At 51.9% G+C, this 20783-nt stretch overlaps 1 protein-coding gene across 1 annotated transcript; it reads left to right on the forward strand.

Annotated features, from left to right (window-relative positions):
* Positions 1 to 1402: 1402 nt before the first annotated feature.
* Positions 1403 to 18630, forward strand: LOC135406042 (uncharacterized). Its single transcript, XM_064640572.1, has 11 exons — positions 1403 to 1555; positions 2662 to 2790; positions 4105 to 4229; positions 5087 to 5145; positions 5840 to 5899; positions 7307 to 7474; positions 10171 to 10338; positions 11935 to 12102; positions 14020 to 14187; positions 15763 to 15921; positions 17297 to 18630. The coding sequence occupies exons 3-11, from the start codon at positions 4126 to 4128 to the stop codon at positions 17347 to 17349; spliced, it is 1107 nt and encodes a 368-aa protein (XP_064496642.1). The 5' UTR covers positions 1403 to 1555; positions 2662 to 2790; positions 4105 to 4125; the 3' UTR covers positions 17350 to 18630.
* Positions 18631 to 20783: the final 2153 nt, after the last annotated feature.

The raw sequence follows: 20783 nt of genomic DNA on the forward strand, positions 1-20783 counted from the left end.
ACCCACCACATTTCCCCAGCATGTTTTTAATGTGCACTGCAGGAACTTTGTCCCCTTCCACAGCACGTAAATATGTTGACTGGGCAGGGCCAGCCCGACTGGCAGATCCTCTGCTGTTGAGGAACCTTTGGTAAATGTGTAACCCAGTGTTTGCAGGCCCCACCAGCCTTTGCCCTCAGTGTCCTCTTCACCTGTCCCTTGCATCCTTGGATCTGCCCAGAGGCTGGTGCATGACAGGGGATGTGATTCACCTGCTCAGGGCCAGGTTCTTTGGCCCAAGTGTCTCTGAGGCTGGTTCAGAAATGAGTTCCACTGTCTGATTCAGTTCTTTCAGGGATTTCATGTCACCATTAAAACTTGCTTCTCTAGGCCCAGGACAGTGTTCCAGGCAGTGCCTTGGGACACAGGAGATGTTTCCAGCCATCCAGTGGTTGATTCCCCCATTGCAAGCACATGGCATTGCTGAGGGGTTTGGGGCAGTGGGATACAGACAATCTGCCAGGCCTCCCCATACTTATATTTCAGCCATTGTGAGCAAAACCCTCTCTAAACAGGTTTTTTTGGATGTCCAAACACTCCTTAGTTTGATATTTCTGAGTCTAAATCTTCACAAAATGAGTGTTTTTCAGCCCCAAAGCTCCCTAAAGCAGTGTTTTGGACTCCAAAATGTCCCTAAATGGGTGTTTCTGAGCCCCCCAGATTGCTCTTTCTCAGCCTCAAAACTCCTGAAATTGCTGTTATTACCCCAAACCTCCAAAAGAGGAGTGTCTAAGCTGCGAAGTTCCTGAAATTGGGGTTCCAGAGTCCCGTGATTCGAAGAAATCCTTAAACAATATTTAAAACACTTGTAATTATGGCCGGGGTCACACAGGCGGTTTCCCCTCCAAGTGTATGCCCACCAAGTAACAAAAAACAACAGCTTTTATACATTTGGAAGGAGTAAGTTTCAAAAATTATCTGTCATACACATTCTTTGAGAATTGGTACGAAATCTGCCTTATCTAAATACACATTCGGTTACCTATCCCTATTTTTATTACTATAGAGTAATTACTATAATTACATAAAGCTTTATCATTTCAAGCAACTATGTTCTCCCACCCATCTCCTGTCTCCCTTGCAATGTTATTGATTACTTTTGCTATGTGCTAAAAGCCCTTCTTTTCCGGCTTTCCCTGTCAGTCTCTGATCTTATCCATTCAGGCAAGCCATAGTTCCCCTTTATCCTAACTGCCCACAATTGGGCAGACCCCCTACTTGCGAGCAGTTAAAATTTGCAGCAGGCAGGGGCCACTGGCTGTGCCCCCCTCACCCCAGCGGGGACCCCGGGGCTCTGCCGTTCCTCTCCCGCCCCAGGAGCCGCCCCCTGCTCGGAGCATTTTCGCTTTCGGTTTCCAGGGATTTCCGAGAAACTGGTGTAAACCCGAGAACTGGGGTGCCAGGGCATAAAGGGCAGGGGTGGATCCTGTAGGAGTGGGGTAGGACAGGAGGAATATAAGCGTCAGGAGCTCCCCGGTGCTCCCTGCGGAGCCGCTTCATCCCGACCTTCTTCCAGGTAAGTGCAGCCCCTCACTCCCACCCTTCCCCCCGTGGAGCTACTTCTGCTCCCGAAATTAGTGTTTCTGAGCCCAAAAGCTTCCTAAATCGCTGGTTTGGAGCTCCAAAGCTGCCTACATGGGGGCTACTGAGCCCAAAATCTGCTTCACTTGGTCTTTTGGAGCCCAAAAGCTCTTTCATTCGCTCTTTCTGAGCTGAAAATATCCCCAAATCGCTCTCCCTGACCCAAAGCTCCTGATACCAGGATACTGGTACTTAGGTTTTCTGAGCCTCAGGCTCCCCAAATTGGGGTTTCTTAGGCCCAAGGTTCACTAAATTGGTGGTTTGGAGCACCAGGGCTCCCTAAATCCCTCTTTCTGAACCTACATGCTACCTGAATTGCTGCTTCAGGCCCCAGAAGATCCATAAATACTTGTTTCTGAGACCAAGAGCTCCCTAAATTGGAATTGGGTGAGCTCAAAAGCTCCCTAAATGAGACTTTCTGAGGCCAAAAGTTCCCTAAATGAGTGGTTTTGAGCCAAATGCTCCCAAAAATTGGTGGTTTTCAACCCCAAATCTCCCTAAATCAGTGTTTGAGGCACCAAAAGCTCCCTAAATGGATGCTTCTGAGCCCCAAAGCTCCCTAAATCACTGCTTCTGAGATCAAAAGCTCCCAAACTTGCAGTATCTGAGACCAAAAGCTCCTGAGTGGAGGTTTTTGAGCCCCCAGAAAACCAGAAATTGCAGGTTTTGAGCCCACAAGTTCCCTATACCTTTTTTTCTGAGCCTCAAAGATCCCAAAATGGGTATTTCTGAATGCAGGAGCTCCCTAAATCGCTGTCACTCAGCCCAAAAGCTCCCCAGATGGGTGTGTGGTGAGTTGACTCTGACTGGGTGCCAGGCACCCACCAAAGCCACTTTATCACTGCCCTCCACACCTGGACAGGGGAGAGAAAATACAGCAAAAGGGTCATGGGCTGAGATAAGGACAGAGAGAGATCCCTCTCTGATTACATCATGGGCAAAACAGACTGGAATTGTGGAAATTAATTGAATTTATTACCAACAAAATCAGAGCAGGATAATGAGAGGTAAAAGAAATCTTACAAAAATCTTCCCCCCAAGCCCCCTCCATCCCAGACCCTCCCTCCTCCTCCTCAGTGGTTCAGGGAGACTGGAATGTAATCCAGAACATCACAGCCTGATCCTGCTGCTGCTCAGAGAGAGGAGTCGGAGTCCCTTCCCTGCTCCAAGGTGAGTCCCCCATAGGGCCACAAGTCTTTCCAGGAAAACCTCTTCCAGCGGGGGCTCCTCTCTCCAGGGATCCCCAGGTCCCTGCAGGGACTCTGCTCCAGCACAGGCTTCCCACAGGACCACATCCTCCTTTTGGGCATCCCCTGCTCTGGCGTGGGCTCCTCCTTGGGCTGCAGGGGAATCTCAGCCCTGGTGCCTGGAGCACCTCCTGCCCCTCCTGCACTGCCCTGGGGGTCTGCAGAGCTGTTCATCTGTTCTCACTCTGCTCTTCTCTGGCTGTAATTCCTTCTGCACAACAGATGGAGCCACTGGAATTGGTGGTGCCGGACATGGGGGAAGCTTCTGGCAGCTGCTCACAGAACCCACCCCTGGAGCCCCCCCGCTACCAAAACCTGGCCACATGAACCCAATAGAGGGGGTTTTGGAGCCCCAAAGCTCCCTGAATTGGTCCTTCTGGTCCAGATGCTCCCAAAATCAATGCTTTGAACATCAAAAGCTCGTTAAATCACTGGCTCTGACCCTAAAAGCTCCCTAAACGTGTGTTTCCTAGGCCCAAAGCTTCCTAAATCAGGGTTCCTGAACAAGTTTTTTTGGAAGCCCAAAAATTCTTTGAATGGATATTCCTGAGCCCAGAATCTCCCAGAAGAGTGTTTCTCAGCTCCAAAGCTCCCTAAATTGGTGTTCTGGACCAAAAAATGTTTCTAAATGGGTGTTTCTGAGCTTAAATACTCCCTACATTGCTGATTCTGAGCTTAAAAGATCCCTCAATAAGGGCTTTTTAGGCCCAGAAGCTCCTGAAATCAGTGTTCCAGAGCCCCAAAACCCCTCAAATCAGTTTCTCAGCCCCAAAGCCCCCTAAATCATTCTTTCTGAGCCCCAGAGCTCCCAAAATTTGTCTTTCTGAGCCTTGCAGCTCCCAAAATTAATGCTCCAGAGCCTTGAATCCCCCTAACTTAAGCTACATGCCCTGTTTGCCATCAGATTGTGGGGTTCAGGGCCTAAAAATTCCAGTGCAACCCCAGAGCTCCCAGTATCGCTCACTGGTCCCCCCCAGCGCTCTCATTTCCCTCCCAGTGCTCCCAGTATGGCTCTCTGGCTCCCCCCAGTGCTCCCAGTATCACACACCAACCCTCCACTTTCCACTCCCAAGTCTCCTCTGGAGCACCATAGGGGAGTTTCCCACACCAGGGCCTGGATTTTGGAGCTCATCTCTAAGGGGGTGGGGGCAGGAGAAGACCCTGCCCAGCCCTTTGAGCTCTCAGCTCTGGAGCTTCGTGGTTTTCCTGCAGCTCTTCCCATTTTTCTCTTCTCCAGGTGAAGGTCCTGGGCCGTGACATGCCCGGGGAGCCTCGGCAGGACAGCTCCTGGCAGAGGGTGTCCTTGGTCACAGCAGCTTCTGTGACCAAATACTCTGGAGCAGCCCAAGAGCTGGATGGGAGGTAGGAGCTCTGGGAGTGAGGGGTTTTCATGGCACTGTGGAATGGTTTGGAAGGCTGAGCGCTGGTGGAGCACACATTGGGCACCAAAAAGGACTGCTGTGGTTTAAGCCCATCCAACAACTAAGGAGCACACAGCTGCTCCCTCCCATCATCCCCACCCCTGTGATAGGAGAGGAGAATCAGAAGGAGGTAAAACTGGTGGGTTGAGATAAGAACAGTGTAATAATTGAAATAAAGTAAAATATAATAACAGTAATAATAACAATAGTAATAGCAATAACAGGAATGAAAAGGGAAAGTACTGAGAGGAATAAATGCCATGAAAAACCAGTGATGCACAAGGGAACTGCTCAGCACCCACTGACCGATGCCCAGCCCATCCCTGGGAGGCACCTCCCAGTCAATTCCCCCAGTTCATGTACTGGGCATGACGTTCTGGGCTCTGGAATATCCCTCTGGCCCGTTCGGGTCACCCGTCCTGGCCGTGCTCCCTCCTGGTTTCTTGTGCAGCTCCTCCCGGGCAGATCATGGGCAACTGAAAGGTCCTTGACTTGGGGTGAGCACGGCTGAGGCACAGCCGAAACACGGGTGTGTCATCAATGTTATTCTCCTCCTAAATTCACACCAGGCAGGCTCGTCCCTGGCTCTCATAAAGCCCAGCAAAGGCCCTGGGGTGGATCATAGGGGAGCAGCAGGGCTCAGCCCTTGTTCCAGCAAATCCCAGGGAAGGCAAAGGGTTGGCAGTTCACAGCCTCCTGTCTCTCTTGGCTGCCCCCCCAGATCTTCTCAGCTGCCTTCTCTTCTCTAGTCCTGTGCCCACCCCATAGATTTTGCTCCCCTTTTCCCTTGCATTGCAGAGTGAACCCTGAGAAAAGGACCTGGGAGAGAAGAAGCATGGCAGGCATTGGAACAGTTGGTAAGAGTTGTGTTTCTTCTGTTTAGACAGTGACAGAAGGGGAAATAAGTGATTTTAAAAACCCCAAGTACATCAGAGGTTTGAATAGTATAAGGGATATGTGTCCCAAAAAAGCTCCTTCATGCATTCTTGAAATCTGGAGGGAAAAGTCCTAGTGAAGTTTCCTTTTTTTCTTTTTCTTTCTGTTTGAACCAGTGGGCAGAAATGGAGAGCTGGTGGCAGTGTCCCCTAAGAGAAGTATTTGGGTTGATAAGCTGGTGTGCTGGATCCCATTCCTCTTGCCTGTGGTCATCTGAAAGTCTTTGAGAAGACAGGCCCAAATGAAAAGGCCAAGGGACAATGAAGGGCCCTGGGAGGTCCCTCTCCACTCGTGCAGTGTGGAGGAGGAGTGTCTCACACTTTGGGGTGTCTCTGTTCTGGTGGACTGTGCTGAGGCACCTGTGTGGTGCCTGAATGCTGTGGCAGCCGAGGCAGGTTCTTGGCCAGGAGAGCCTGAGTGGCCTCGAAGGTCAGAGCCCCCCCAGCGCTGCTGTCGGGCTCCTGGTGCACAGGACCTTGTGGTTCCAGGGCCAGCTGGGTGGTGTGTTCTGCCCCAGAACCTGCTCAATGCATTCCAGGAGTTCCTCAGGGAAAGCTCCTCCTTAAAAATCCTCTTTTTCTCTTTGATTTATTTCCATGTGACCCTGATGCCCAGCTGCTGCGGTTGGTGTGAAGCTGGTTGAGAAACTCATAGATGAGATCTGTGTGCGAACAAGTAAGAGTGCTCATCCCATTCCTCTTGTCTGTGCTCATCCTTGGGAACCTCTGGAATGTGAGGTGTTATCCCTGAGAGAAGCAAAGCCAGTCAAGGTTTGAGCACATTACCTACAGAACCCCTTCAGTGCACAGCAGGAGGAGGCCTTTGGGGTGGGGTGAGTTTGGTCAGAGGGACGTCCCTCTTTGACCAGAGACACGTCCTGCTCTAGCAGAGGGTATCGCTCACAACTGGTAACCATTGTAAGACATAACACAGCACTTCTGGGATTTCCTTTCCTTCCCTTCACCACTAAAGGAGGAATCTCCTCCTGGGCTTTCCTCCAGGCCCAAAAGGGAGAAGCCTTTGCGTGCAGGTGAGGGCCAGGACTTGCCCACAGTACCTGGAAACTAAACCCTGCCGAACAAAGAGAAGAGACAAAGGCCTGTTGTGCATGAGGGCCCAGCACAGTGAGGTCAAATAGTCCCATCTGTCCATAAATTCCCACTTCCAAGGGCCTCCAGAAGTGCTCTGCTGTATTTCCCACCCCTGGGCAGGTGTCCAGGCCCCCAGGGTGCAGAGCTGCCCCGGCAGTGGCTTTGCCCAGCACAGCCTGGGCTCTGCTGGCTCCCATCCTGCCCAGGTTCTAAGGCAGCTGTTTGTCTGTCCCTGCTCTTTGCAGCTGGCATGGGGGCAGGGCAATGTTCTTCCCTCAAGGAACCCTTGGAAATCAGCAGGGCCTGGGCTCTCCCCCGTGGCCAGGCCCTTGGGGAGTGAGGGGGCAGGGGGCTTCCTGTCAGTGCTCCTCCCCAGCAGCACAGGAGCTCCAAGCCCATGGTTCTGAGGGCTCACAGTGGTGCTGAGACTCCTTTCTACAGACAAAAGCTGGAAAACAGGCTCCATGTCCCAAGGAAGACTGGAGCTGCAGGACAGATCAAGGCTCCTTCCCGGAGCAAATTCCTGGTGGGAAAGGATTTGAAAGCTGGGCAAGAGATCACTGATGGTGCCCACAGTGCATCAGCTTGGGAATTCCCCAGCCCTGTTTTTCTGGAATTAGTGAGTTGTTTTCCAAGGCTGCTGAATTAGGAAGGATTCTCTAAAGAAAAGGAAGTGTGGAGCACACAAATTAGTAAACAGGCTGGACATGAGGGACCTGAGTGTGCGTTTCTTGTTCCTTCCCTGCCCAAAGATATAAGGCTAAAAAGCCCATTTGCAGGTTGCACCTTGAGTGCAAGGTTTAATTCCTCTGAAGTGAGTATTTCTCAGGAGGAGAGAGGAGTTAAAAAGACAACCTGCAGGAAGGCCTGAGAAGAGACCCTGAAGGAGAGACTTGACAACAGAGGTTTTGAGCATTCTTAGGGCAGATGGGTGGTCTCCCTTTCAAGGGAGCAGTGTCAGTCTGCCACTGACACCTGTCTATTTTCACAGAAAAAGGACGGGAGGCAGAGGCCACAAAGCCTCAGGAATCTTGGATGAAGGAGGACTTCCAGGAGCTCATCCAACAAGTGAAAGCTATGCGTGAAGATCTCCAGAAAGGGCAGGAATCCAGTAAGTGTGATATTCAGCTGCTCATAGAAGGCCTGAAGAAGGAACTAGGTGAGCAGGGCCATTCCCAAGCACTTCCATCTCTCTGAACACCAAAGCTGCTCTACAGGCAAACCACTCTGAGAGCTCGTCCTGCACAGCTCCTCAAAGGGGCTGGAGAAGGACAGCCCTGACATGGGGCACAGCTTTTGTGCTGCCTGACCCTGAAACAACTCCCTGCTGAAGTGTTCTCTGCAGGTGGTCATGGCCACACTTGTCTCCCTCATCTCTGCAGAGAGTGTGTGCTGTGAGTTCTCTGATCCCCTGATCCTTGTTAAGGTTCCCCCCTTGCAGTCCTGTCAGCGTCTCTCTCCCTTTCCCCACTCCCCTTCTCCCACTCCCCACTCCTGGGGCCGTGTTGGGGCACATGTGATCCCAACCTTGTCTTCCTGTTGAAGATCTACAAGGAGACCCAGCTCCATGAGCACTGCAGGTGTCTCTGAGCACAGGGGCCTGTGGAGAACAGCTCTCCCTGAGGGAGCTGGTGCTGGGAAGGGAAGGAGTGAGCGGGGGCACAGACACCCCAGTGGGCCTGCTGAGCCCCAGATGATGCTCCTGGGCCTGGCTCAGGCAGGACACAGTGTGTGTTGGGGCACAGCCTGTTGCACCCCGGGCAGGGAAAGGGGAGACAAGATGGGCCTCACCTGCCTGGGGGTCCTGTTCTTGCTGCAGGAGCAAATCTCTGGCAGTGAGCAGCCCAGAGCAGTCCAGGGCAACCCCTTGACCTCCTGATGGCTCAGGCCATTGTGGCCTTAGAATGAAGCCTGTGACCCCCTTTTCAAAGCTGAAGCCATATTTAATTGAGCTACAGAAAGCACGAATGAGGGGTTGAAAAGGGGGGAAAATGTGCTCTGAGTTTCTTGTTCCCTCCCTGCTAAAGGACAGAGGGCAAAGGGAAAACCATTTGCAGATTGTACCTCCATCACAGAATTGAATTCCTGTGAGCTGAGGATTTCTGAAGGGGAGTGAGGAAGGAAAATATGCACCCAGAGGAGAGCCCTGAGAAGAGACCCTCTGGCAGGGAGCTTAAATCAGAGCCTTTGGGCATCCTTGTGTCAGAGAGCTGCTCTGCCTCTCAAGGAGGAAGCATCAGTGTTATGGTTCCAAAGCCAGGGCGTGGAGCTTTGTGATGAATGTCCACCCCATCCCCTCATCCTGGGGGCCGAGGGCTTGACAGGAAAAATCAGAGGACCAGAAGGGGAAGGGTGGCCATCCTCTTCCCCCTGGGCACTGGAGGGAGAGGCAGCCACTTTTCTCCAGCCTGGCTGCAGGTCACAGTCGCTGTTGGGGCTGGCACTGCCCAGACTGCACTGAGGGACCTTGGCAGCAGGAGCCCCTGTGAGTCCCAGCTGCTGCCTTCTGTGTTATCCCTGGCAGAGGCAAAGCCAGTCAAGGTCTCTCCCCTGAGCACATTACCTGCAGAACCCCTTCAGTGCACAGCCGGAGGCCTTTGGGGTGGGGTGACTTTGGTCAGAGGGACGTCCCTCTTTGACCTCATGTCCCGCTCTAGCAGAGGGTATCCCTCAAAATTGGTAAGGATTGAAAGACATAACACAGCACTTCTGGGATTTCCTTTCCTTCCCTTCACCACTAAAGGAAGAATCTCCTCCTGGGCTTTCCTCCAGGGCCAAAAGGGAGAAGCTTTTGTGTGCAGGTGAGGGCCAGGACTTGCCCACACTACCTGGAAACTAAACCCTGCTGAACAAAGAGAAGAGACAAAGGCCTGTTGTGCATGAGGGCCCAGCACAGTGAGGTCAAATAGTCCCATCTGTCCATAAATTCCCACTTCCAAGGGCCTCCAGAAGTGCTCTGCTGTATTTCCCAGCCCCGGGCAGGTGTCCAGGCCCCCAGGGTGCAGAGCTGCCCCGGCAGTGGCTTTGCCCAGCACAGCCTGGGCTCTGCTGGCTCCCATCCTGCCCAGGTTCTAAGGCAGCTGTTTGTCTGTCCCTGCTCTTTGCAGCTGGCATGGGGGCAGGGCAATGTTCTTCCCTCAAGGAACCCTTGGAAATCAGCAGGGCCTGGGTTCTCCCCCGTGGCCAGGCCCTTGGGGAGTGAGGGGGCAGGGGGCTTCCTGTCAGTGCTCCTCCCCAGCAGCACAGGAGCTCCAAGCCCATGGTTCTGAGGGCTCACTGTGGTGCTGAGACTCCTTTCCAAAGACAAAAGCTGAAAAACAGGCTCCATGTCCCAAGGAAGACTGGAGCTGCAGGACACAGATCAAGGCTCCTTCCTGGAGCGAAATCCTGGTGGGAAAGGATTTGAAAGCTGGGCAAGAGATCACTGATGGTGCCCACAGTGCATCAGCTTGGGAATTCCCCAGCCCTGTTTTTCTGGAATTAGTGAGTTGTTTTCCAAGGCTGTTGAATTAGGAAGGATTCTCTAAAGAAAAGGAAGTGTGGAGCACACAAATTAGTAAACAGGCTGGACATGAGGGACCTGAGTGTGAGTTTCTTGTTCCTTCCCTGCCCAAAGATATAAGGCTAAAAATCCCGTTTGCAGGTTGCACCTTGAGTGCAAGGTTTAATTCCTCTGAAGTGAGTATTTCTCAGGAGGAGAGAGGAGTTAAAAAGACAACCTGCAGGAAGGCCTGAGAAGAGACCCTGAAGGAGAGACTTGACAACAGAGGTTTTGAGCATTCTTAGGGCAGATGGGTGGTCTCCCTTTCAAGGGAGCAGTGTCAGTCTGCCACTGACACCTGTCTATTTTCACAGAAAAAGGACGGGAGGCAGAGGCCACAAAGCCTCAGGAGTCTTGGATGAAGGAGGACTTCCAGGAGCTCATCCAACAAATGAAAGCTATGCGTGAAGATCTCCAGAAAGGGCAGGAATCCACAAAGCAGGATATTCAGCTGCTCATAGAAGGCCTGAACAAGGAACTAGGTGAGCAGGGCCATTCCCAAGCACTTCCATCTCTCTGAACACCAAAGCTGCTCTACAGGCAAACCACTCTGAGAGCTCATCCTGCACAGCTCCTCAAAGGGGATGGAGAAGGACAGCCCTGACATGGGGCACAGCTTTTGTGCTGCCTGACCCTGAAACAGCTCCCTGCTGAAGTGTTCTCTGCAGGTGGTCATGGCCACACTTGTCTCCCTCATCTCTGCAGAGAGTGTGTGCTGTGAGTTCTCTGATCCCCTGATCCTTGTTAAGGTTCCCCCCTTGCAGTCCTGTCAGCGTCTCTCTCCCTTTCCCCACTCCCATTCTCCCACTCCCCACTCCTGGGGCCGTGTTGGGGCACATGTGATCCCAACCTTGTCTTCCCGTTGAAGATCCACAAGGAGACCCAGCTCCATGAGCACTGCAGGTGTCTCTGAGCACAGGGGCCTGTGGAGAACAGCTCTCCCTGAAGGAGCTGGTGCTGGGAAGGGAAGGAGTGAGCGGGGGCACAGACACCCCAGTGGGCCTGCTGAGCCCCAGATGGTGCTCCTGGGCCTGGCCCAGGCAGGACACAGTGTGTGTTGGGGCACAGCCTGTTGCACCCCGGGCAGGGAAAGGGGAGACAAGATGGGCCTCACCTGCCTGGGGGTCCTGTTCTTGCTGCAGGAGCAAAACTGTGTCAGTGAGCAGCCCAGAGCAGTCCAGGGCAACCCCTTGACCTCCTGATGGCTCAGGCCATTGTGGCCTTAGAATGAAGCCTGTGGCCCCCTTTTCAAAGCTGAAGCCATATTTAATTGAGCTACAGGAAGCACAAATGAGAGGCTGAAAAGGGAGGAAAATGTGCTCCGAGTTTCTTGTTCCCACCCTGCTAAAGGACAGAGGGCAAAGGGAAAACCATTTGCAGATTGTACCTCCATCACAGAATTGAATTCCTGTGAGCTGAGGATTTCTGAAGGGGAGTGAGGAAGGAAAATATGCACCCAGAGGAGAGCCCTGAGAAGAGACCCTCTGGCAGGGAGCTTAAATCAGAACCTTTGGGCATCCTTGTGTCAGAGAGCTGGTCTGCCTCTCAAGGAGGAAGCATCAGTGTTATGGTTCCAAAGCCAGGGCGTGGAGCTTTGTGATGAATGTCCACCCCATCCCCTCATCCTGGAGGTCGAGGGTTTGACAGGAAAAATCAGAGGACCAGAAGGGGAAGGGTGGCCATCCTCTTCCCCCTGGGCACTGGAGGGAGAGGCAGCCACTTTTCTCCAGCCTGGCTGCAGGTCACAGTCGCTGTTGGGGCTGTCACTGCCCAGACTGCACTGAGGGACCTTGGCAGGAGGAGCCCCTGTGAGTCCCAGCTGCTGCCTTCTGTGTTATCCCTGGCAGAGGCAAAGCCAGTCAAGGTCTCTCTCCCCCTCTCCCAACTCACTCCCCTGAGTGCTCCTCCCCAGCAGCACAGGAGCTCCAAGCCCATGGTTCTGAGGGCTCACAGTGCTGCTGAGACTCCTTTCCACAGACAAAACCTGGAAGAGAAAACAGTCTCCATGTCCCCGATCAGTGATCTCCCCTTCAAGGGAGCAGTGTCAGTCTCCCACTGAAACCTGTCTTTTTTCACAGGAAAGACAGAGGAGGGAAATACCCCAAAGTCTCAGGGATCTGGGATGGAGGAGACCCTTGTGCAGCTCTGCAAAGAAATGAAAGCTATGCGTGAAGATCTCCAGAAAGGGCAGGAATCCACAAATTGCCTTCTTCAGCTGCTCGTAGAAGACCTGAACAAGGAACAAGGTGAGCAGGGCCATTCCCAAGCACTTCCATCTCTCTCAACACCAAAGCTGCTCTACAGGCAAACCACACTGAGAGCTCATCCTGCACAGCTCCTCAAAGGGGATGGAGAAGGACAGCCCTGACATGGGGCACAGCTTTTGTGCTGCCTGACCCTGAAACAGCTCCCTGCTGAAGTGTTCTCTGCAGGTGGTCATGGCCACACTTGTCTCCCTCATCTCTGCAGAGAGTGTGTGCTGTGAGTTCTCTGATCCCCTGATCCTTGTTAAGGTTCCCCCCTTGCAGTCCTGTCGGCATCTCTCTCCCTTTCTCCACTCCCCTTCTCCCACTCCCCACTCCTGGGGCCGTGTTGGGGCACATGTGATCCCAGCCTTGTCTTCCTGTTGAAGACAAGGAGACCCAGCTCCATGAGCACTGCAGGTGTCTCTGAGCACAGGGGCCTGTGGAGAACAGCTCTCCCTGAAGGAGCTGGTGCTGGGAAGGGAAGGAGTCAGCGGGGGCACAGACACCTCAGTGGGCCTGCTGAGCCCCAGATGGTGCTCCTGGGCCTGGCCCAGGCAGGACACAGTGTGTGTTGGGGCACAGCCTGTTGCACTCCAGGCAGGGAAAGGGGAGACAAGATGGGCCTCACCTGCCTGGGGGTCCTGTTCTTGCTGCAGGAGCAAATCTCTGGCAGTGAGCAGCCCAGAGCAGTCCAGGGCAACCCCTTGACCTCCTGATGGCTCAGGCCATTGTGGCCTTAGAATGAAGCCTGTGGCCCCCTTTTCAAAGCTGAAGCCATATTTATTGAGCTACAGAAAGCACGAATGAGGGGTTGAAGAGGGGGGAAAATGTGCTCTGAGTTTCTTGTTCCCTCCCTGCTAAAGGACAGAGGGCAAAGGGAAAACCATTTGCAGATTGTACCTCCATCACAGAATTGAATTCCTGTGAGCTGAGGATTTCTGAGGGGGAGTGAGGAAGGAAAATATGCACCCAGAGGAGAGCCCTGAGAAGAGACCCTCTGGCAGGGAGCTTAAATCAGAGCCTTTGGGCATCCTTGTGTCAGAGAGCTGGTCTGCCTCTCAAGGAGGAAGCATCAGTGTTATGGTTCCAAAGCCAGGGTGTGGAGCTTTGTGATGAATATTCACCTCATCCCCTCATCCTGGGGGTCGAGGGCTTGACAGGAAAAATCAGAGGACCAGAAGGGGAAGGGTGGCCATCCTCTTCCCCCTGGGCACTGGAGGGAGAGGCAGCCACAGTGGCCAGGCCCTTGGGGAGTGAGGGGGCAGGGGGCTTCCTGTCAGTGCTCCTCCCCAGCAGCACAGGAGCTCCAAGCCCATGGTTCTGAGGGCTCACAGTGGTGCTAAGACTCCTTTCCACAGACAAAACCTGGAAGAGAAAACAGGCTCCATGTCCCAAGGAAGACTGGAGCTGCAGGACACAGATCAAGGTTCCTTCCTGGAGCAAACTCCTGGTGGAAAAGGATTTGAAAGCTGGGCAAGAGATCACTGATGGTGCCCACAGTGCATCAGCTTGGGAATTCCCCAGCCCTGTTTTTCTGGAATTAGTGAGTTGTTTTCCAAGGCTGCTGAATTAGGAAGGATTCTCTAAAGAAAAGGAAGTGTGGAGCACACAAATTAGTAAACAGGCTGGACATGAGGGACCTGAGTGTGAGTTTCTTGTTCCTTCCCAGCCCAAAGATATAAGGCTAAAAAGCCCGTTTGCAGGTTGCACCTTGAGTGCAAGGTTTAATTCCTCTGAAGTGAGTATTTCTCAGGAGGAGAGAGGAGTTAAAAAGACAACCTGCAGGAAGGCCTGAGAAGAGACCCTGAAGGAGAGACTTGACAACAGAGGATCTGAGCATCCCCAGGGCAGATGGGTGGTCTCCCCCTCAATGGAAAAATGTCAGTCTCCCACTGACACCTGTCTATTTTTTCACAGAAAAGACAGAGAAGGGAAATACCCCAAAACCTCAGGGATCCGGGATGGACGAGACCCTTCTGCAGTTCTGCAAGCAAATGAAAACTATGTGTGAAGATCTCCAGAAAGGGCAGGAATCCACAAAGCAGGATATTCAGCTGCTCAGAGTAGACCTGAACAAGGAACTAGGTGAGCAGGGCCATTCCCAAGCACTTCCATCTCTCTGAACACCAAAGCTGCTCTACAGGCAAACCACTCTGAGAGCTCGTCCTGCACAGCTCCTCAAAGGGGCTGGAGAAGGACGGCCCTGACATGGGGCACAGCTTTTGTGCTGCCTGACCCTGAAACAGCTCCCTGCTGAAGTGTTCTCTGCAGGTGGTCATGGCCACACTTGTCTCCCTCATCTCTGCAGAGAGTGTGTGCTGTGAGTTCTCTGATCCCCTGATCCTTGTTAAGGTTCCCCCCTTGCAGTCCTGTCAGCGTCTCTCTCCCTTTCCCCACTCCCATTCTCCCACTCCCCACTCCTGGGGCCGTGTTGGGGCACATGTGATCCCAGCCTTGTCTTCCTGTTGAAGATCCCCAAGGAGACCCAGCTCCATGAGCACTGCAGGTGTCTCTGAGCACAGGGGCCTGTGGAGAACAGCTCTCCCTGAAGGAGCTGGTGCTGGGAAGGGAAGGAGTGAGCGGGGGCACAGACACCCCAGTGGGCCTGCTGAGCCCCAGATGGTGCTCCTGGGCCTGGCTCAGGCAGGACACAGTGTGTGTTGGGGCACAGCCTGTTGCACCCCGGGCAGGGAAAGGGGAGACAAGATGGGCCTCACCTGCCTGGGGGTCCTGTTCTTGCTGCAGGAGCAAAATTGTGTCAGTGAGCAGCCCAGAACAGTCCAGGGCAACCCCTTGACCTCCTGATGGCTCAGGCCATTGTGGCCTTAGAATGAAGCCTGTGACCCCCTTTTCAAAGCTGAAGCCATATTTAATTGAGCTACAGAAAGCACGAATGAGGGGTTGAAAAGGGAGGAAAATGTGCTCCGAGTTTCTTGTTCCCTCCCTGCTAAAGGACAGAGGGCAAAGGGAAAACCATTTGCAGATTGTACCTCCATCACAAAATTGAATTCCTGTGAGCTGAGGATTTCTGAGGGGGAGTGAGGAAGGAAATATACACCCAGAGGAGGGCCCTGAGAAGAGACCCTCTTGCAGGGAGCTTAATTCAGAGCCTTTGGGCATCCTTGTGTCAGAGAGCTGGTCTGCCTCTCAAGGAGGAAGCATCAGTGTTATGGTTCCAAAGCCAGGGCGTGGAGCTTTGTGATGAATATTCACCTCATCCCCTCATCCTGGAGGGCGGGTCTTTGAGAACCTGTTTGTTATGGTTTGTTTTAATTTTTTTTTTCTTCCCCTCCATGGTCTAGAGGGCAGGGGAGCCTCCCAATGTTTTGTCTTTGCTTGGGGCAACCACATGGCAGCTGGCTTTTGGGGCTTTTCTGTCCTGGGTTGGGGGGACTAGGAAACAGTTTCTGCCTTTTTGGCTTAAACCATTTTCCCTTGTTTCTTTGGAGTTTCTGCTATTTCCTTTTTAAATTGTTATTTTTGTACTTTTATCTCTTCATTATATGGAAAAGACATATTATATTAAGTCCCTTAATTATTGGAGAAGAGTAGGGAGAGGTTGAAACAAAAGGGGAGTGACTTGTTGAGAATCTCAGTCCCCCAGTAACTGTGCAAAGCCATCACAGTCAGTGACCCAAGATCATTGTTCTGCCTTCACAGACAGGAAAATGAAGAAAATGGCGAAGGCCCAGGAATCCAAGATGGACAAGAAACTCCAGCAGCTCTTCCAGAGAATTCTGGAACATGAATTACATGGGAGGCAGGGGTCCAAACAGCACATCCTTCAGCTCCTCAGAGCAGAAACGGAGATGGAACACGGTGAGCAGGGCCATTCCCAAGCACTTCCATCTCTCTCAACACCAAAGCTGCACTACAGGCAAACCACCCTGTGAGTTCATCCTGCACAGCTCCTCAAAGGGGATGGAGAAGGATGGCCCTGACATGGGGAGAGGCCCAGAGAAGCTGCCTTCAGTCCTGGGAATCACCACCACAATCCATCCCGTGACTAAAGGCCACTTGTCTGGGCCTCTGCACACAGGGAACAAACAGCTTTTGTGATCCGTGACACTGAAACAGCTCCATGCTGAAGTGTTCCCTGCAGGGGGTCAAGGCCCCTCTTCTCTCCCTTGTCTTTGAGGGCAGTGAGGACAGCTCTGACCCGATGGGTGCTAAAGGTGTCCACTCCCAGTCCTCCCACGCACTCACCTTCCTCGTGACAGAGGGTTGTCTCCCATGACCCACGGATGCTGTCTGCAGACGTGGAGGGGGATGATCCCTACCCCCCATCCTGCCCCCCAGGCCTTTGCCAAGGCCTCAGGAAGGCTCACAGGGCCTGGGCTCTTTCCCCAGCCCTGCTGCAGTCAACCCATCCAAGCAATTCAAGGAACCTGGTCAGGAATAAGGGCAGGCACCAGTCCAGGCTCAGGGCTGACCCTCTGGCAAGCAGCTGTGCAGAGAAGGCCCTGGGGGTTCTGGTGGACAGAGAGCTGGCCAAGGGTCAGCAATGGCCAAGAAGGCCCAAGGCTGCCTGGGCTGCCTTCGGAAGAGCTTTGCCAGCAGGCCAAGGGAGGAGCAGCCCTGGTGAGGCACATCTGGAGTGCTGTGTCCAGTGCTGGGTTCCTCAGTACAAGGGAAACATGGAGCTCCTGCAGCGGGTCCAGCTGAGGCTGCAGAGATGATCAGGGGCTGGAGAGGCTGAGGGAGCTGGGCCTGTTTAGTCTGGAGAAGAGAAGTCTGAGAGGGGACGTCATCAGTGGACACAAGTGTTTGAAGGGACAGGAGGATGGAGCCAGGCTCTTCTGGGTGGTGCTGAGTAATAAGATGGGAGGCAATGGGCAGAAAGGGAAACAAAGCAATTTCCACCTGAACACGAGGAAGAACTTCATTACTGTGAGGGTGACTCAGCACTGGGACCAGTTCCTAGAGAGATTGTGGAGATATCCTTGGAGATATTCAAAATCCCTGGAGGAGGTTCTGGCCACCCAGCTCCAGGTGTCCCATCTGAGTTGGACCAAATGATCTCTGGAGGTCCCTTGCAACCTCTCCTTGTCTGTGTTTCTGTGATTCTGTACAGGGCACGAGACATCTGAAAACACAAGTTTCAGAACCTACAAAGTCAGATGTAGCTGGATCTCTACCCAGTTCCTGTGTGTGTTTAATTTTCACTTCCTCTTGGCTCTTTAATCTTTTGCAGGTGTGCTGATAGAAAGTGCATCAGAAGATGAGGGCACTGATATAGATGCATAGACAACTCCTGAGCAGGTGAAGCATCGATCAACAAAATCAGTCTGGCTCTCATTACATTTCTCTTGAGCTTGGCCCCCCACCCCCTGCACTCCCTGGGCTCGCTGTGTTGGGAAGTGCTCGTGCTGCCAGAAGACTGAGACAATTTTTAGGGCTTTTCTCCCTCCTGTGAGCTGGTTCCTCCTGTGCCAGGGCAGATCCATCCACTGCCCAGTTTCAAACAAGTGAAAGCAACAGCAGCCAAAGTGCAACCCAGAGCAGAGCTGAATTACCCAGCAAGCTCTACACAAAGTCTCAGGGCAGAGTCCTGGGAATCCTGGATTTTAAGTTTTAACATTTTGTGTGTGTGAGGAATCTGGGATGTACAGCAGTGGGGAACCATTTCACCCGGAGAATGTTCAGTTGCAATCCTGATTTTTCTGTGACATGTTTACTACAGTCGCATTACCTGTCTTCTTTCCTGCTTCTGTTTTTAGTTAATGTGTATCAGCACAAGTGTAGAATTAGCACGTTCCTCCTGAGGCCGGGGCAACACCGGTCTTCCAAGGGTGCCTGTGCCCTGCGCAGGCAGAGGAGTTCCCTTAGAGTAAGAGAACTGTGGAAAGTATTGCAGAAACATGGTTGATAGAAAGAGGACATGAGAGAGATGCTATAGCTCTGGTCCCACGGTAAGAGAAAAGTATTAAAAGGTCACTGTGTTTGAGAAACTGTGTACGTGACAGAAGAATAGAATATAGTGGATGGGAAAGCAGAGCAAATAGCAAACAAGTAACCATAAGAAGGTTAAAGAAACAGCATTTGCGCAAATATAACTTAGGTAATTAGAAGCCAATGATGAGCTTAGCTTTTGTAATATGTATGAAGCTAATTAGTAACCTTTATAAGCACAGAGCCTGCAGCAATAAAGTTGGATAAGTTATTGATCAATTTTGTGGTCTAAAAGTGTTTTTATCCCGTCGTCTACAACAGAGAACCACCACTCTGCCCCGCTAGTTGGGCACCATCTGTCACAGTCGCAGGGGAAATAAGACGCGACAGCCGGGGGTTCGTGCAGAGTGGTAGCTCAAAGCTATTGCAGCTTTATTAGGGTGTGCCACCCCTATTTATAGGGTGGCAGGAGAAGGTTCCAGAAACCAAGGAGGAGCATAGGACAGGCAGGAACATAGACCAATGAGAAGGGAAAGGAGGGAATAAGGGAGAAATAGGAGCCAATGAGGAAAACATCTGCAATGCAGCAGATTGCAGCCAATCAGAAAATAGGTAATAAACATGAGGGAAAAACTGTGAAAACATTTGACATAAACTGGGGTACAATTCATTCATAACTTTTGTTAACAATTCTGTTCAGTCCTAGTCTGTAAGACAGTCTCAATCTTCATAACTGGACACTGAATGCCCAGAATCCACGTCCTCCTCTGTCACCTCTTCAGCTCTGGTCTCTCGCAGCTGCCTTCTCCACCTCGCAAACTTCTCCCTTTCCTCCTCCATGCTCCTCGCATCACCCCCTTTCTTGTTTTCTTTGATGATATTAGCTGAAACACTCCTTAATAACAAATTTTGAATGCAGATAATTATGCAAGGAATAAATGTCAAAATTGAAATAAAAGTAAATAAAGAAACAACAGCTATGGTTATCATCTTGTTCATCCAATTGGGTATGCAGCAGCAGCGGGGGGGCCAAGGTCACCCCCTCTGCATTCTGTCTGGCCGTCCCGGTCCAGCTTCTAAGGGATCAATAAAGTAAGGAAGGGGTCAATAAAACTTCTACCTTAGACTTCTGGAGGGTGGACTTTGGCCTGTTCAGGACACTGAAATGGTTGAGACAGTCTCCTACAAAACAGTCCTTAATAACAAAGAGGTCCAGGAAGGCTGGACATACTCTAAGAAGGAAATCTTGAAGGCACAGGAGCAGCCTGTCCATGTGTGCTGCAAGATGAGCTGGCAGGGAAGACAACTGGCTTGGCTGAGCAGGGAATTTTTCTGGGACTGGGGGGGAAAAAAAGGGTTTATGACCTTTGGAAGAAGGGGCAGGCAGCTCAGGAAAAGTACAAGGATGTTGTTAGGCCATGTAGAGAGAAAATTAGAAAGGTAAAAGGTCAGCTAGAACTCAATCTGGCTACTTCTGTAAAGGGTAATAAAAAGGGTTTATATAATACATCATCAACAAAAGGAGGGGACAGGAAAATCTCCATCCTTTATTGGACACCGGGGGGAACATTGTCACCAAGGATGAGGAAAAGGCCAAGGCATTTAATGCCTTCTTTGCCTCAGTCTTTAACAGAAAGGCCTGTTATCCTCAGGACAACCAGCCCCCTGAGCTGGTAGACAAGGACAGGGAGCAGAATGGACCCTCTGTAATCCAGGAGGAAGCAGCTGGTGATCTGCTGAGCCACTGAGACACTCCCAAGTCTATGGGACCAGAAGGGATTCATCCAAGGGTGCTGAGGGAGCTGGAGGGAGAGCTCAGCAGAAACCCTCCATCATTTACCATCAGTCCTGGCTCACTAGGGAGGACCCGATGAGTGGAGGGGCTCATGTGATGCCCATCCACAAGAAGGGCCGGAAGGAGGATTGAAACAGGAGCCCGGCCTGGAAGAGTTAACTGAGACATCTTGGCCTGCTAAGAAACCCAATACCTGTTTTGCTGGAAGAACATTTTCGGGGCACTGGTTAATCTCATGTTCTGTTCTGGTCACTGGACCAAAGGCCTTATTCTAGAAAGAATAGGAGTAGTACACACACAGAGTAATAAATTAGGTAACCCAGACGTTTGAATAAGATCTAGAAGGCCCAGAGCCAGGATTTTGCAAGCTTGAAGAATTCAGGTCACCTGATTGAAGAGGTCAAATTGAGGAAGACGTCCATGGCGACCACCAGAGGGATGAAGGCTTGAGGAGAAGACCCCACAGTAGAAGACTGGGCATGTCTGGAAAGACTCTGCCCAGAGACCAGCCTACTTATTAATATGTATAATAAATGAGGTAACCCTGTATCCAAAGTGTATAAAATGGCTTAGTTTTGCACTTTCAAGTTGAGCAACTTTATCCAGCGCGAGCTGGCTTGCTCCCAACGTTGAATAAACAAATACCTTGCTGCTTAAAGATAAAAGAATGTCTCTGAGCAGTCTTTCGGGCCAATTTTTCGGATTCACTGGTCACGTGCAAACAGGTGAGTGGTCAGTGCCCATCCCTGGCCATGCCCAGCAAGGGATCCCCACAGTCTGTCCCGTTTGCTTCATCCCTCCATTGCCAAGAACTTTTTAGGACAAGGGAACTCTGTGCTCTGGGTTTGGAGGGAGGTCCAAGTGCCACTTTCTGGAGTGGGAAGCACAAATGATGGGGTCTTGTGTTCTCTGGGGGGCCAGACTCTGGTGAGACTGGTGTGTGTGCACATGAGACTGGTGTGGGTGTGGGTGGGTGTAACCACCAGTGAACATC

Source organism: Pseudopipra pipra, chromosome W, assembly GCF_036250125.1.
Source record: "Pseudopipra pipra isolate bDixPip1 chromosome W, bDixPip1.hap1, whole genome shotgun sequence".
Lineage (NCBI taxonomy): Eukaryota > Metazoa > Chordata > Aves > Passeriformes > Pipridae > Pseudopipra > Pseudopipra pipra.

Bases quoted from the DNA above. Each gene is read 5' to 3' on its own strand.
- LOC135406042 (XM_064640572.1), top strand. From the start codon at position 4,126: ATGCCCGGGGAGCCTCGGCAGGACAGCTCCTGGCAGAGGGTGTCCTTG. The intron at 5,146-5,839 runs GTAAGAGTTGTG...CCTGATGCCCAG, and splicing joins GGCAGGCATTGGAACAGTTG to CTGCTGCGGTTGGTGTGAAG. The intron at 10,339-11,934 runs GTGAGCAGGGCC...CTTTTTTCACAG, and splicing joins AGGCCTGAACAAGGAACTAG to GAAAGACAGAGGAGGGAAAT.